Source organism: Mobula hypostoma, chromosome 9 (genome assembly GCF_963921235.1).
Source record: "Mobula hypostoma chromosome 9, sMobHyp1.1, whole genome shotgun sequence".
In the NCBI taxonomy this organism is placed as follows: Eukaryota; Metazoa; Chordata; class Chondrichthyes; order Myliobatiformes; family Myliobatidae; genus Mobula; species Mobula hypostoma.
The window spans coordinates 52,584,392-52,602,424 of record NC_086105.1 but is presented as its reverse complement, the minus strand read 5'-3'; the positions used below and the strand labels follow the sequence as shown (position 1 = coordinate 52,602,424).

The following is an 18,033-nucleotide window of genomic DNA, read 5'->3' as shown; positions in this document are numbered from 1 at the left end:
CCAAATTTGAATTCTCAAGTTACCTTACTGGCATCGGAACACATTTTCCAGAATATTAAACCCAAGCCTCCACATTACAGCCTCTACACTAGTGTGTCCGCACATAAAGGCAGTTTATGCATGAGAGAGACTGTGACTGCCAGTAGTTGTACAGAGACTATTTGTACCAATATTCATGTTTTGGGTTCATGTCTTTGTGTAGATATGCTGCTGGTGGTGTGACTGTATTTTGTTTCCATCCTGTTGTGAATAGTTGAGAAGCTGAACAGTAAAACAAAGCAGATTTAAGTGTTTGTACTCTGACAAATAACCGAGAGACATGCAAAACTAATGAAAACTTTAAATACATAAAATATCAGCTTTGCGAATATAAAAAGAGGCGGACAAAAAAATTGAACCCCATTAGCAAAGAAACCCGCAAAAAAACCTGTTGTCTTGGAATTCCTTGGGTCCTTTCCTTAGTAAGGGAGTAGACCTTAATGACATTATGGATGATTTCAATATCAGCGATGTTTAGTTATAAAGAAAGTTGATGGAACTGGGAACTGGGGTTGTTTCCTGCTGAAAAATTGCTTCACAGTGACCAAAATGAATTTCTAATGATTCTGACGAGGCTGATTTTTAATCTGTTATCTTTGTTTCTCTGCGGGGCACGTGCTTACCCTGAGCAGAAGGAAAGCCTGGTAGAAATGTGTCATTCAGAGGTGAAGTGCTTTAGCATAAGACAGGGAAACAAGCTAGCAAATGAGGTGGGGAGTCAGTTTCTGGGAGGAGAGAATGGAAGGATTACACAGGAGGCAGATGATCATTCATGTAAGCATGCTCAGATTGTTCTTATGTCTTCAGAACAGACCTTACCTCCAAATCAGTCTGTGTTAACGAGGCGCCGGCATTGATCAGGAAGCGACATATCGTGCGATATCGATGAGATGCTGCTTTGTGCAATGCTGTCTCACCCCTGTTGAGGAAATCGAAAGTTCACTGTCTGGTAACTAAACTACAGGCTGTTTCTTTCTCACAGAGTGTGAAACAAGTGTGCCTTGGGAAATGGAGGAGTGTGAAGAATTAAAAACCAGGAGCCTCTAAACAGTGTGAAAACAGAGCTAATGATTCAGGTCAGAGCTAGAAAACTAGACAGGATATTGTCCAGAAATTCATATCCACTTGGTGGTGCTGATGGCTCTACTTTAAACACCGGACTCTGCCACCAGGAATCATTCTACCAAAGTCCAGTTTTAGATATTTGGACCAGATGTTGTGGAAGGAGTAGTCTCTTCAGAAGGTTGAAGGGGGAAAGGGGAGGAAACCATTTGGAAGAGATGCAGACATCCCACCTCTCCCGGAAGTTCCAGGAGTCTTCCGCATATAGTGGCTCCCTGATGCCCGCAAATTACATACAACATCACGGAAATCAATTTTTTTGAGAGTGAGCGAGAGAAAGCAAGAGAGAGCGCACACGTGAGGGAGAGCGAGAGCAAGACAGCGAGAGAGAGCGCGCCATGGCAGAATGTTCCAAAAAAAATATAAAACGTACGTCACCCCAGACTACCTTAAAGTGTACCCCTGCCTAATAGGGGTCAAAATAATGACAGTGTTGCTCGCTGCACTGTTTGCAACAGTGACTTTTCTATTGCCCATGGTGGGTTAAGACTGTAATAGACGTGTTGAGGTGAGTTTAACAGGTGTCATTCGTTCATTAGCATAGCTAATGTTATTTAAACTAGCTGGCTAGCTGCTAAGGAGCCACCCTATTGCAGACATCTCGCCTCTCCCGGAAGTCTCCTGCAAATTGATGGTGCTACCTTCCTGAAATGAGTTTTTGCAGGGTGGGATGTCTGGAGATGTCAGAGATGGTTGAAGATCACTTGTTAAGTGTGGAGATACAGAGAGTGGGAGGGAAGGACAGAAGGAACTCAGTTGTGGTTTTGGGAAGTGAGAGCAGAACTGGGGGAAATAGAAGAGATCCTGCCAATCATAGTCACATCACATAATAAACTCTCTCGCCCCTCTGAATCAGTCAGCCTAATATAATTTGTGCCACTTCCTTGTCCTTTCTCCACAGCTCTGCAACTTCTTCCAAGTACATAGAACACTACAGCTTAGAACAGGCTCTTTGGTCCATGATGTTGTGTCCACCTTTACCCTGCTCTAAGATCGATCTAACCCTATGTAGCCCTCCAGTTTTCTATCATCCATATGCCTAAGAGTTTCTTAAATGCCGCTAATCTACCTGCCTCTGCCACCAGCTCTGGCAAGCGTTCCATGCACCTACCACTCTCTGTGTTTTTAAAAAATCTTTTGCCTCTAACATCCCCCTCACCTTCCTCCAAGCACCTTAGTTATGTCGCCTGGTATTTGCCGTTTCCACCCAGGGAATAAGTCTCTGGCTTGTCCACCTAATCTACGGCTTGTATCATTTATATCTCTATCAAGGCATCTCTTATCTCCTTTGATCAGGCAGCATTTGCAAGGGCTGAAATTGACCTGCACCTTTTGGATCCACAGACGCTGCCTGACCCACTGAGTTTTTCCAGCATTTTTTTTTGGTCTCCATTTCAGCAGTGTTCTGCAATGATGATGAAAATTTGGAGTGGAGAAGCTCTGGATGATTACAATTTGCCCATTATTTTGAAGTTCTGTATGACATTGGTGAGGCCAAATTGTGTGCAGTTCTGGTCACTCACCTACAGGAAAAATATCAATAAGCTTGAAAGAGTACAGAGAAAATTTACAAGTATGTTGCTGGTACTTGAGGACCTGAGTTATTGGGAATGGTTTGGACTTTATTCCCTGGAACATAGGAGGCTGAAGGGAGATTTGATACAGGTATACAAAATTATGAAGGGTTATAGATAGGGTAAATGCAAGCAGGCTTTTTCCACTGAGTTTGGGTGAGATTAGAACTAGAGGTCATAGGTTAAGTGTGTAATGCTGTCAAATGAAGCAGTGAGTAATTTTTAAAATATTAAGATTAATATTAGCTGGCTGGCGGTGCAGTGGCATCTACACCGCACTTCGATGCGAATGGCCCCGGGTTCGAATCTGACCAGCTCCTTGCATGCTTACAATCCGTGCTGGGTTCAGCGTTGAGCTAGCAACTCAGCCTCATTAAAAAAAAACGGACAAAAATGTTGCCGTCTAATGTGCCACAAGGCGTGGAGAGGAACAGCCACAAGATTAATATTAATAATTTTGAGCAGCTTTTCTAAAATACCCTATTTATTTCAATGTCTCTGTGACACTTGTTATGAATATAAACTCAGTAGCCACTTTATTACATACACCTGTACACCTTGTTAATGCAAATATCTAATCAGCCAACCACATGGCAGCAACTCAATGCGTAAAAGAACGTAGACATGGTCAAGAGGTTCAGTTGTTGTTTAGGCCAAACATCAGAATGGAGAAGAATTGTGACATAAGTGAGTTTTACCATGGAATGATTATTGGTGGCAGATGGGGTGGTTTGAGTATTTCAGAAACTGCTGATCTCCTGGGACTTTCATGCATAATCTCTAGAGTTTACATAGCATGGTGTGAAAAACAAAAAGCATCCAGTGATCTACAGTTCTGTAATTGAAATCATCTTGCTAATGAGAGGTCAGAGGAGAATTATCAGATAGCTTCAAGAGGACAGGAAGGCAACAGTAACTTAAATAATCACGTGTTACAACAGTGGTGTGCAAAACAGCATCTCTAAATGTACAACACACCGAACTTTCAAGTGGATGGGCTGCATCAGCAGAAGGCCATGAACATTCACTAGGTGGCCACTTTATTAGCTACGTAAATAAGCAACAGGACTCATCCTTTTTCCTTAAAAAAATCCACAGTTATTGTTACTAATTCCTTAATTATTAATGATAATCTCTGCACAAAGTTTGCATGTGAGAGAATTTTTTACAAAATTATTACAAAATCATAGCCAATTTTAACACACTCTCAAGGTTTGCCATCCCTTGCCTACAAGTTTCTGTGAATATCGACAGCAAGCACTAACGCACTTTCCGGGATAAATTGAAAACATGTAAGCCTGTCCATATCCCCAACTGTGGATCTATCCACATATGTCTACCCACACTGAAGAATTCGCCACAAAATTGATTTTCTTTTATTTTGACATAAATAAAAAGCAAGGAACATTTAAGTGAAGTCTCTGACATATTCTCACCATTTTTTTCACCTAACCTTAAGTGAACTTTACACCTAAGGTAATAGAAACAAGATAAGATAATCTGAGACTATTTCATGCAAAGTGTCAGATGGCGACTCAAAAAGATTAACAGGATCCAGATCTTTGTGAGAGGGGGCTAGGATCAAAGCTCGTTCAGTTTACTTGGCCTAGACTGATCAATTTTCCCAGTGCTTTATTATAGAATCTCAGTGCCAACAAGTGTGAGTAAACTGTAACAAACATACACTTACGTTTCTGCTTCTGCTATGTCTAATAACTCGCGAGGACCTGGAAAAAAGTAAGTGTGTAAATTAGGATCACCGGGTTAAATTAAAGCCCAACAGTACCAAAAATTACTTTGGAAAATGACTGAAAATCACGTTCTGTCTTTGTTCAGCTCAACCCCTGACTTCACAGGTACTGACAGTGTGGTCAGGAACTAATAGGGAGCAACAGAGCAATAGCGAGAGTGTGGTCAGGGACTGACGGGGAGCAACAGAGCAATAGGGAGGATGTGGTCAGGGGCTGCTGGGGAGCAACACAGCAATAGCGAGGATGTGGTCAGGGACTGACGGGGAGCAACAGAGCAATAGCGAGAATGTGGTCAGGGACTGACGGGGAGCAACAGAGCAATAGCGAGTGTGTGGTCAGGGACTGACGGGGAGCAACAGAGCAATAGCGAGAGTGTGGTCAGGAGCTGACGGGGAGCAACAGAGCAATAGCGAGGATGTGGTCAGGGACTGACGGGGAGCAACAGAGCAATAGCGAGAGTGTGGTCAGGAGCTGACGGGGAGCAACAGAACAATTGCGAAAGTGTGGATTAACAGGTAACCCACTTCAGAAATCCAACCGCTGTCATCTGGCCTACACATGAAATCTTGTCCTCCGTTCTGTGATTATTCTCCATGATACACCCAGGAGAAGCTCAGTGTTCCAATAGTCATAAAAGCAATGGACAGGACACAGACAAATGAGAGACAGGACACTGCCCTGAATCATTAAATAACCTCTTTCTGTTCAAATTTTCACTTTAAAAAAGTTCTCACATCATGGAAAAAAGCCAAGCAGCCCATCGAGTCTATGCTAGCTCTCAGAAGACTCCCAATGCCCCTTTTATAACTCTGTATTGTAATCACCCATGTTCCCATCAACCATTCCCTCTCCTGCCACCTTCCACAGGGAATTTGCAGCGGTCAATTAAGCAACCTGCATATGCAACACATGTATGCCCTTCAGCCCACAATGTTGTGCTGCCCTTTTAACCCACTCTAAGATCAACCTATCCTTTCATGGAAACATAGAAAACTTACAGCACAATACAGGTCCTTTGGCCCACAAAGCTGTGCCAAATGTGTCCTTACCTTAGAAGTTACATAGAGTTACCAATAGCCCTCTATTTTTCTGAGCTCCATGTACCCGTCCAGGAGTCTCTTTAAAGACCCTATCGTATCCGCCTCCACCACCGTCGCCGGCAGCCCATTCCACGCACTCACCACTCTCTGCGTTTAAAAAAAAAACTTACCCCTGACATCTCCTCTATACCTACTTTCAAGCACCTTAAAACTGTGCCCTCTTGTGCTAGTCATTTCAGCCCTGGGAAAATGTCTATCCACATAATCAATGCCTCTCATCATCTTATACACCTCTATCAGGTCACCTCTCATCCTCTGTTGCTCCAAGGAGAAAAGGCCGAGTTCACTCAACCTATTCTCATAAGGCATGCTCCCCAATCCAGGCAACATCCTTCAAAATCTCCTCTGCACCCTTACTATGGATTCCATATACACTACACCTACTGCTCTACCTTCATCAATGTGTTTAGTCACATCCTCAAAAAATTCAATCAGGCTCATAAGGCATGACCTGCCTCTGACAAAGCCATGCTGACTATTCCTAAACATATTATGCCTCTCCAAATGTTCATAAATCCTGCCTCTCAGTATCTTCTCCATCAACTTACCAACCACTGAAGTAAGACTCACTGGTCTATAATTTCCCGGGCTATCTCTACTCCCTTTCTTGAATAATGAACAACATACGCAACCCTCCAATCCTCCGGAACCTCTCCTGTCCTCATTGATGATTCAAAGATCATTGTCAGAAGCCCAGAAGTCTCCTCCCTTGTCTCCCCACAGTAGCCTGGGGTACATCTCGTCCAGTCCCGGTGACTTATTCAACTTGATGCTTTCCAAAAGCTCCAGCACATCCTCTTTCTTAATATCTACATGCTCAAGGTTTTCAGTCCGTTGCAAGTCATCCCTACAATTGCCAAGATCCTTTTCCGTAGTGAATACTGAAGCAAAGTATTCATTAAGTACCTCTGCTATCTCCTCCGGTTCCATACACACTTTTCCACTGTCACGCTTGATTGGTCCTATTCTCTCACGTCTTATCCCCTTGCTTTTCACATACTTGTAGAATGCCTTGGGGTTTTCCTTAATCCCGTCCACCAAGGCCTTTTCATGACCCCTTCTGGCTCTCCTAATTTCTTTCTTAAGCTCCTTCCTGTTAGCCTTATAATCTTCTAGATCTCTATCATTACCTAGTTTTCTGAACCTTTCGTAAGCTCTTCTTTTCTTCTTGACTAGACTTACAACAGCCTTTGTACACCATGGTTCCTGTACCTTACCATCATTTCCCTGTCTCATTGGAATGTACCTATGCAGAATCCCACGGAAACATCCCCAAACATTTGCCACATTTCTTCCGTGCATTTCCCTGAGAACTTCTGTTCCTAATTTATGCTTCCAATTTCCTGCCTGATAGCCTCATATTTCCCCTTACTCCAATTAAACACTTTCCTAACTTGTCTGTTCCTATCCCTCTTCAATGCTATGGTAAGGGAGACAGCATTGTGATCACTATCTCCAAAATGCTCTCCCACTGAGAGACCTGACACCTGACCAGGTCCATTTCCCAATACCAGATCAAGTACAGCCTCTCCTCTTGTAGGCTTATCTACATATTGTGTCAAGAAACCTTCCTGAATACACCTAACAAGCTCCACCCCATCTAAACCGCTCACTCTAGGGACATGCCAATCGATATTTGGGAAATTAAAATCTCCCACCATGACAACCCTGTTATTATTACACCTTTCCAGCATCTGTCTCCCTATCTGCTCCTCGATGTCCCTGTTACTATTATAATGTATCATTTCTTAATGCATGCATTACTAAATGACAATAAAAGAGGACTACGTGTCTTCATAATCATAAAAACACCCAGTAGTTAATGACCCCTTCCTGTTCCTAACTTCCACCCACAGAGACTCCATAGACAGTCCCTCCATGTCTTCCTCCTTTTCTGCAGCTGTGACACTATCTCTGATCAACAGTGCCATGCCCCCACCTGTTTTGCCTTCCTCCCTATCCTTTCTGAAACATCTAAAGCCTGGCCCTCGAAGTAATCGTTCCTGCCACTGAGCCATCCAAGTCTCTGTAATGGCCATAACATCATAGCTCCAAGTACTGATCCCCTTATACTTTCCTGCTACGTAGCCCTCCATTTTTCTTTCATCCATGCACCTAAAAGTTTCTTAAATGTCCCTAATGTATCTGCCTCTACCACCACCCCTGGCAGGGTGTTCCAAGCTCCAATCACTCTCCGTGTATAAAGCTTCCCTCTGACATCCCCTTATACTTTCCTCCAATCACCTCATATTTTTCCATCCTGGGAAAAATAATCTTGCTGTCTACTTGATCCATGCCTCTTATCACCTTGTACATCTCTATCAAGTCACCCATCACCCTCCTTCACCCTAAAGAGAAAAGTCATAACTCGCTCAACATTTCCTTACAGGACATGGTCTCTAATCCAGACAGCAACCAAAAGATAAATCTCCACTGCACCTTCTCTAAAGCTGCCACATCCTTCCTATAATGAGATCCCCTTCATGTAAGCCATGACAGTGAATTGCTCCTACGTTTCCCTCATTCTCACAATTTGTGAGGGCACTCTGATTTAATAGGGCTATCATTCAGTTTTTAACCCCTGGCCATAAGGAGCGGTTGGCAGCTCCAGTCTTGTCCCAGTCAGAAATGTAACCCATGGAACTCACCATGTTCTATGATGTACTTCACAAGTTCTCTGTGGCCGTTCTTTGCAGCACAGTGTAACACAGAGTAACCTTCAGAGCTGCACACCATCAGGCTGGCTCCCTTATTGCAAGAGTCTATGAACTAGAAAACACACAAACCAACCAAAAGTTCACACATCCTTGCATTTATACATGGTTCCCTGTTCACGTACAAAGGAGGCACAGATTAGATGAGATCACGAAGCATGCCGATTGCAAATGGGAAGTGGCGGGGGCGGGCAGGTTGTGGTCGTTCCATCCACAGATCCTGCAAAGTGCCTCAGTCCCCACAGAGCTGTCCAAAGCTCAGCCTCTGATATCCAGCTGAATTGATATCAAAGGAGATTATAGCAAAAACACTCAGCTGGTCAGCCAGCGTCTGTGGACAGACACAAAAGTAACGTTTCAAGTTAATTAACTTCATTAAAACCAACAACAGATACCCATTAACATGTTTTTAAGATACCAGGAAAGGGGAACAAAGAACAAAAAGCAAAGAGGTGTAATGAACTGTTCTGGAGATATTCTACATATAGAATCATAGAGAACTATAGCACAGAAACAGGTCCTTTCGCTAACCTAGTCTGTGTCAACCTGTTTTTCTGCCAGTCCTACTTATTTGCACCCACACAGTGGCCTTCCGTACCCCTCTCATCCATGCACTTACCCAAACTTTTCTTAACTGTTGCGATTGAACCTTCATCCACCCTCTATGTGAAGCAGTTCCCCTCAGATTCCCCTTAAATATTTCACCTTTCACCCTAAACCGATAACCTTTAGTTCTAGTCTCATCTAATTAGGTTAAATACATGCAGGCATTTTTTCCCAATCTATAAACCCCTCGTAACTTTGTATACTTCTATAAGATCTTCCCTCATTTTCATGTTCCAGGGAAGTCCTAAACTATTCAACCTATCCTGAGAATTCAGGTCCTCAAGTCCCGGTTACATCCTCGTAAATTTTCTCTGCACTCTTTCAAACTTACTGATATCTTTCCTGTAAGCTGGTGGCAACAGCTGCATGCAATACTCCAAATGCAGCCTCACCAACACTTTATACAACTTCAACACAACATCCCAACTCCAGTACTTTGTCTTATTAAGGGTGGAACTTGCATCTTACAATTAGGCACATTACGGCCTTCTAGACTCAACAGGGAGTGCAACTATTGCCGATAATCTACTATTCCCATATGAAATGAGCTTTTCATTCGGATTTACATTATTTGCAGTATTTTCCTTCTGCAATGTCTTCCATTTGCAACTCTTGTGGACTAAATCTGTTCTTTAGACTCCAGTGCAACCCTCTCACTTTTCTAATCTCTCCCCCCAACTACCCCCATTCTGCTCTTGCTGCCTCTGCTCCCTGGATTTGAAAATTGATTAACTTAGATTCATTTCCCATGCTAATGAGAAGTCATCAGTGTAAGAGAGGTGAGAAGCCATCTCACTGAAATGCAGAATTATTTTTACTGTGCACGTCAGCGGACGATGCACAGTTGTTGCTTCCCTGGCTGGGGTCCCCGTGGCCTGCACTCTCAAAACGAGGGGGGTGTCAAACATTCAAAACAGAGATGAATAGGAATGCTTTACCTAGACAGTAGTGAATCTTCGGAATTCTCTACAGAGAGCTGTGGAAGATCGGTCACTGACTATATTCAAGATTGAGATGAATAATGTTTGTATACCAAGGAAATCAGGAGAACGTGCAGTGCAGCATACTGGCACTAAGGCAAAACCATCAGCTATGATCTTACTGAATGACAGACCATATACGATGGGCCAAATGACCTACTCCTGCTTCATTTATTGTTTGTATGTAATTTGAAACCATGGGCTGGATCAAGGCGGATTCACCCTGTGGGATCTGGACTTTTTTTTGGTGTGTTCCTGCGTGCGTGCGAGTCTGTGTGTGTGCATGTGTACGCGTCTGCGATGGTGTCTTTTTCATGGCTTTTACAAGGCGCAGAGCGAGAGAGAGACTGTGTGGCGTGCCACTCCTCACGGAGACATTTTCGCGGTATTTTTCCCTTTAATTTACGAGGTCAAGTTGCGAACCCGGGAACCTCCGCTCCCGGGTCCGGCGCCGATGTCGTTGTGCCACCAGCTGGCCTTGTGGGGTCTGAAGTAACCACAAGACATAGGGGAATACAGGCCATTCAGCCCAACAATCTCACCTAACCACCTGTGGATTGAGCTGACCCCTCACACCCAGGTGACCCAGTGGGGCCTCGCCGGTGAGGACACCAGCTCAGCCTTTGCTCCGGTATTCAGAAGATCACATCTACTAAATAGATGTAAATAAGCTTTTAAAAATGAAGTTAACCAAAACATATATAAAATAATCAAAATATATAACACAATTTAAAAATTAAGTAAAAAAAATTCTTCCTTATCTTTAGACCAGGAAATAAAAGGAGCAACAACGAGTCTGTGGGTCGAGCAGCATCTGTGGAAGGAAAAGGATTGTTGATGTTTCAGATCGAAACCCTGCACCAGGATTCGGGAAAATGGAGAGTGGGCTTGTAATTCTGTTTCTCTTTCTACAGAATGCTCTCTGACAGAGTGTGTAGCACCAATAACTTCCTTCTCAATTTTAGGTTTCCATTGTCTCCAGCAGTTTGCCTTAATACCTAATTGTTTTGTACTTGATTGGCTGGAGTCATCAACCCTTAGGAGACCTAGGCCACCACGTCTTTTTTTCATTCCCGTCCCGCACACACATACACAACCAGAACAAATTCACACTCTGCACCATTACCTTCTGCAGGTTACCCTCCAGGACTGAATGAAGAAGTTCTGAAAGACAGACATGGGAAGCATGTTAAACACAGAAGAGAAAATATGGTACAGTGACTAACCAGCTGATTAACTACAGTCTGTCAATATTGGGTAATGTTGGCCCATTTAAAAACATGGAATACAGACAGAGAATGGAATGTCTTACTGAATTCTATGTTAGAACCCCTGCACACAGATGGTGATAGGATCTGGGAAATAAGGCCATGACATTGGAGCAGAATTAGGCCATTCAGCCCATCGAGTCTGCTCCACAGCTGATTTATTATCCTTGAATAGAGACTGGTGAAGCAGGTGGAACAGTGCCAACCTGGAGGTGTCTCTGAATAAATTCAGGCGAGGATTCCAATAAATAGAACATAGTTTAGCAACAGGAAAAGCTAATAAAAAGCAAAAATCTGACCAAAATGAACTGTAATATTTTATCTACACAATTAAGTTCTTGATTCACACTGGGTGTCAGTAGGATTTTTCCACAAGAATCATCGTATTTCAATAAAGACTGCTGAAGGGTTGATCTGAAAGCTGTTCAGGGCAGCATGGTGTACTGCAGTCTGCCATTTCTGACTGACAGCTACTCTGTTTGCATTGTTGTGGTGGTATTTATTTTTACAGCATCACAATGCACTAATGGGGTGAATGGGAGTCCAGGGAGGGGCAGCACCTCTGGTGAAGGGGCTTGCCGTATCCATTCCTGAGCAGCTCATCCACCTTTGGTCCCCACCAGACTCTCAGCTCTCACCTGTGGCTCCATGTAGCTGTTTGCCATGTGACCGTGGCCATACCCCGCTACACCGCTTCGGCATGCGGGCTAAACCAGGTGAGGGTAGCCGACGGGCCCGATAACCCAGTGAGATAGGGACAGGCCTGTCCTAGCATGCAAAGCCAGCTCTGGCGGACTGGGCAGATGAGATCTACAGTGAGATCCAACTGCTAGGAAGGTGGCACTGCAACGTGGAAAATGAAAGGCATGACAAGGCACAGAAGACGTCCTAGTAATCTATTGCAACCCCAGTTCGAGATGCTTGCTTAACTGAACCCAGATTTCTGAGGTCCAGAGAGTGGAACTGCCGAAGTGCAACAGCATTTCCACTTTAAAAACTCTCCCGCACAGGTTTCCTGTCATCATCAGGTATGATGGACAACCACAAGAGACATATATTAATGTTAAAATTAAAAGAATTCATGCTACAATTAATAGTTATAGCTCTGCTGTAATTATATATAATGCTACAGTTAACAGCATTATGGCACCAGTATACTATAGTACTGTTGTTAGATGTTAATGTTACAATTAGTAGTTCCAGTTTTATTGCTATATACTAATGCAACAATTAAAAGCATTATGGCAAACTGTGGGAGGCTGTGATGTGTACAGCCGCAAGAAGCATTAGAGCAAGGTACAGTAGATGACACCTTCCAAACACTATGACATCTATCTCAAGCACAAGAGATTCTGCAGATGCTGGAAATCCACAGCAACCCACACAAGATGCTGAGGGAACCCAGCACACAGGCAACATCTATGGAGAGGAATGAACAGTCAACATTTCAGGCCAGTCCTGATGAAGGGTCTCAGCCCGAAACATTGGTTCTTTATTCCTCTTCATAGACGCTGCCAGAGCGGCTGAGTTCTCCAGGACTTTGTGATTGGACTTGTATCATTTTGGACAGCAGGTGCTCAGATACACCAGTGCCTCCAGGTTAGTCTCCAAGCCACACACCATGCTGACTTGGGAATATATCATCCCCACCCCTTCCCCCCACTGTCACTGGGCCGAGCTCCCTTTCAGCACTGTGGACTCACCTACGCAATAAGAAAGTGGCCCCACCACCAATTCACTGTTCTCCAAATTTCAATGTCACCAACTCTTTCCTTGAGTCAGGGCATCATACAGAGCTGTGGCCCGTCTTCTCCATGGTGTCCTTGCTGGACTAAGCCTTTTTGGTCCGTATCTCTCCATGCTTTGAGCATGTCTAAATGTCTCTTTAGCACAGTAAATGGATCTGATTCCACCACCTCCTCTGAGACATCAACGATTCTGTGTATAAAATAAAAACTTTTCCCTCGGGTCCCCTTTAAAACTCCTTCTCTCACCTTAAAACCATGCCATCAAGTGATTGAAAGCCTGACCATGGGAAATAGATTCTATCTGCCCTGTCCATGTCTCTTTCAAACCCCCATTGGTCACCCCTCAGATTTCTTTGTTCCGGGGAGACAAGCCCACCCTATCCAATAAAATCCTCCAAAGTCCAGGCAACGTCCTGGGAAATCTCCTCTGCACTCTCTCCAGTGCAAGCACATCATTCCTACAGTGCGGTGACCAGAACTGCATGCAATATGCCCAAGTTGTAACATAGCACCCTAACTTTTATATTCTCTGCCCTGACCTGTGGGGTCCATATGTTTTCTTCATCACCCTATTGACCAATGTTTCCATTTCATGGACCAATGGACTTGAACCCCAAATTCCCTCTGCTCATTCCTTTGGGAAGAGGAGAACAGGTTAAATCATACTTAAATCAGGAGTTCTGTCCAGTCTTGAGATTTCTAAAGAGGAGCCTCATTGCAGAACAATTAAGGCTAACTGCTTTTCAAATGAGCTGAGGTTTATGTTACAAACACATTACAACAAGCCCTATACTAGCCCAAGACTGAAAACTGATGTGACTCTAACGGGAAACTCCACTCCTGCCACCCATCTGGGTCAGTCCAAACTTCCCAGGTTTCCTGGGAACCAACTCAATTTGCAACATATAATGATATCCATATGTAACTAGTCCTGAGAAACTTACGGAAAGCAGGCACATACTGAATGGCTTTGGACAGGGAACGCTCAGGGCAAACTGCTGGAATTTCTGAGCCCCTCAGGAAGGCTGCTAACGCTAACAATCAGGAACATACATCGAACAATTTAATCTGGGGAAAGGTTTATTATAAGAATCGAAAGTACCTTGTTCTTCTGGAGATGTGGGAGGCCTGAGAAGAAAGCAGAAATTATTTTCGGAGTTACTCGCTGTGATAGTAAAATACTGTTGCTACGTGTCAATGAGAAAGGTGCTCAGTTTAACCAGCAGTCTGTACCATTGACAGGATGCACTGTCAACAGGACTCCTTGGACAGCAGCTTCCAAATCCACAAACCTCTACCAGATAGAAGGACGTGGGTAGCATAAACAAGGGGACACCACTGCCTGAAAGTTGCCCTCTGAACCGTGGACCATCCTGACTTGGAAACATCACCATTCCTTCACCATCACTGGGTCAAAATCCTGGAACTCCCCCCTCACATTCAAGGACCACAGCAGTTCGAGAAGGCAGCTCACCACCACCCTCACAAGCGCAACTAGGGATAGGCTGGCTCAGACCGTGAAACCCACATCCTTTCAATGAATAAAAAGAAACAATACCCCCTCAAAGTTCAGAATGGAAAGATCTACACCGTTGCTTTGAGCCAGGAGTATTGAAACGTTATCTCAGTGGAATGAAGGAGAGATTACTGGGATGGGTTGGACCGTCAGAAAAGTGGGAAATGTTGCTGCAGTCAGAAGTCAGGGAATGCCGTCAGGATCGGGAATATGGAGCAACACACACAAAAATTGCTGGTGAATACAGCAGGCCAGGCAGCATCTATAGGAAGAGATACAGTCAACATTTCGGGCCAAGACCCTTGAAATTCCAGCATCTGCAGATTTCCTCGTGTTTGCATTCAGGAATATGGGGAAGGTATGCTGGGATCAGTGTGTGAGTAATATTTCTGAGATCAGAAGTGTAGAGAAATTTGCTGGAGTCAGGTACACGGTTTGTTGACAGGAATGGGGCTGCAATGGAAAGCATTTTATTGACGGATTGTGGGAATTGCTGTGAAGATTGTGGGTGCAGGGCAAGTGCTTGGAATCAGTGGAACATTGTCTAGTTTGAGTGCGCTGGAAAGATCATCAAGAATGCGATCGTTGAGGGAATCTTCAAAAGGACGTGCCTCAAGAAGGCAGCATCCATTGCTTAGCACCCTCACCATATGGGACATGCCCTCTTCTTTATACTACCATTGGGTCGGAGGCACAGGAGCCTAAAGACCCACGTTCAATGACTTAGGAACAAGTTCTTCCCCTCTGCCATCAGAATTCTGAATGGTCCAATACACACCTCATTGTTCATTTTATTTTGCACTATTTTTATAACGTATAGGGATTTTTAAGTCTCTCCACTATACTGCTGCCACAAAGAGCACCGTTGAGCTGCGGAGCGTGGAATGTGGTTATAATTCCAGAATCTGGAGTTGCGGATTGTTGTTAGGATTGGGAATATGCAGAATGGTGTTGCGATTTTTAGTTTCAGGAATTTTACCTGCTCTGAAAGATGAGGAAAATGGATGGGAAGAAGAGCATGAAGATGGCTATCAGGATCAGGTGTACCTGTAGCTTGGGAGAGGATTAGTAGAATCAGGAGTGTGAAGGCTACACAGAACATAGAATAGTACAGCACAGTACAGGCCCTTCGACCCACAATGTTGTGCCGACCCTCAAACCCTGCCTCCCATATAAGCCCCCACCTTAGATTCCTCCATATACTTGTCTAGTAGTCTCTTAAACTTCACTAGTGTATCTGCCTCCACCACTGACTCAGGCAGTGCATTCCACACACCAACCACTCTCTGAGTAAAAAACCTTCCTCTAATATCCCCCTTGAACTTCCCACCCCTTACTTTAAAGGCATATCCTCTTGTATTGAGCAATGGTGCCCTGGGGAAGAGGCGCTGGCTATCCACTCTATCTATTCCTCTTATTATCTTGTAAACCTCTATCATGTCTCCTCTCATCCTCCTTCTCTCCAAAGAGTAAAGCCCTAACTCCCTTAATCTTTGATCATAATGCATACTTTCTAAACCAGGCAACATCCTGGTAAATCTCCTCTGTACCCTTTCCAATGCTTCCACATCCTTCCTATAGTGAGGTGACCAGAACTGGACACAGTACTCCAAGCGTGGCCTAACCAGAGTTTTATAGAGCTGCATCATTACATCGCGACTCTTAAACTCTATCCGTCGACTTATGAAAGCTAACACCCCATAAGCTTTCTTAACTACCTTATCCACCTGTGAGGCAACTTTCAGGGATCTGTGGACATGTACCCCGAGATCCCTCTGCTCCTCCACACTACCAAGTATCCTGCCATTTACTTTGTACTCTGCCTTGGAGTTTGTCCTTCCAAAGTGTACCACCTTACACTTCTCCGAGTTGAACTCCATCTGCCACTTCTCAGCCCACTTCTGCATTCTATCAATGTCTCTCTGCAATCTTTGACAATCCTCTACACTATCTACAACACCACCAACCTTTGTGTCATCTGCAAACTTGCCAACCCATCCTTCTACCCCCACATCCAGGTCGTTAATAAAAATCACGAAAAGTAGAGGTCCCAGAACACATCCTCGTGGGACACCACAAGTCACAATCCTCCAATCTGAATGTACTCCCTCCACCACCACCCTCTGCCTTCTGCAGGCAAGCCAATTCTGAATCCACCTGGCCAAACTTCCATGGATCCCATGCCTTCTAACTTTCTGAATAAGCCTACCATGTGGAACCTTGTCAAATGCCTTACTAAAATCCATATAGATCACATCCACTGCACTACCCTCATCTATATGCCTGGTCACCTCCTCAAAGAACTCTATCAGGCTTGTTAGAAACGATCTGCCCTTCACAAAGCCATGCTGACTGTCCCTGTTCAGATCATGATTCTCTAAGTGCCTATAGATCCCACCTCTAAGAATCTTTTCCAACAGCTTTCCCACCACAGACATAAGGCTCACTGGTTTATAATTACCCGGACTATCCCTACTACCTTTTTTGAACAAGGGAACAACATTCGCCTCCCTCCAATCCTCCGGTACCATTCCTGTGGACAACGAGGACATAAAGATCCTAGCCAGAAGCTCAGCAATCTCTTCTCTTGCCTCGTAGAGCAGCCTGGGGAATATTCCGTCAGGCCCCGGGGACTTAACTGTCCTAATGTATTTTAACAGCTCCAACACCTCCTCTCCCTTAATATCAACATGCTCCAGAACATCAACCTCACTCATATTGTCCTCACCATCATCAAGTTCCCTCTCATTGGTGAATACCGAAGAGAAGTATTCATTGAGGACCTTGCTCACTTCCACAGCCTCCAGGCACATCTTCCCACCTTTATCTCTAATCGGTCCTACCTTCACTCCTGTCATCCTTTTTTTCTTCACATAATTGAAGAATGCCTTGGGGTTTTCCTTTACCCTACTCGCCAAGGCCTTCTCATGCCCCCTTCTTGCTCTTTTCAGCCCTTTATTAAGCTCCTTTCTTGCTTCCCTATATTCCTCAATAGACCCATCTGATCCTTGCTTCCTAAACCTCATGTATGCTGCCTTCTTCCACCTGACTAGATTTTCCATCTCACTTGTCACCCATGGTTCCTTCACCCTACCATTCTTTATCTTCCTCACCGGGACAAATTTATCCCTAACATCCTGCAAGAGATCTCTAAACATCAACCACATGTCCATAGTACATTTCCCTGCAAAAATATCATCCCAATTCACACCCGCAAGTTCTAGCCTTATAGCCTCATAATTTGCCTTTCCCCAATTAAAAATTTTCCTGTCCTCTTTGATTCTATCCTTTTCCATGATAATTATAAAGGCCAGGGAGCGGTGATCACTGTCCCCCAGATGCTCACCCACTGAGAGATCTGTGACTTGACCCGGTTCATTACCTAGTACTAGATCTAGTATGGCATTCCCCCTGGTCGGCCTGTCCACATACTGTGACAGGAATCCATCCTGGACACACTTAACAAATTCTGCCCCATCTAAACCCTTGGAACTAATCAGGTGCCAATCAATGTTAGGGAAGTTAAAATCACCCATGATAACAACCCTGTTATTTTTGCACCCTTCCAAAATCTGCCTCCCAATCTGCTCCTCTGTATCTCTGCTGCTACCAGGG

At 44.2% G+C, this 18,033-nt stretch overlaps 1 protein-coding gene across 1 annotated transcript in view; it reads right to left on the bottom strand.

The window, feature by feature from the left end:
- The window catches only part of dgki (diacylglycerol kinase, iota), a 252,405-nt gene that overhangs the window by 12,181 nt on the left and 222,191 nt on the right, over positions 1-18,033 (bottom strand). Inside the window, exons 28-32 of the mRNA XM_063058282.1 lie at positions 14,005-14,030; positions 11,013-11,050; positions 8,235-8,355; positions 4,426-4,462; positions 859-958 (exon numbers count right to left, since the gene is read on the bottom strand). Of these exons, the coding sequence (XP_062914352.1) occupies positions 859-958; positions 4,426-4,462; positions 8,235-8,355; positions 11,013-11,050; positions 14,005-14,030 (322 nt within the window). The remainder of the gene's footprint in view (positions 1-858; positions 959-4,425; positions 4,463-8,234; positions 8,356-11,012; positions 11,051-14,004; positions 14,031-18,033) is intronic.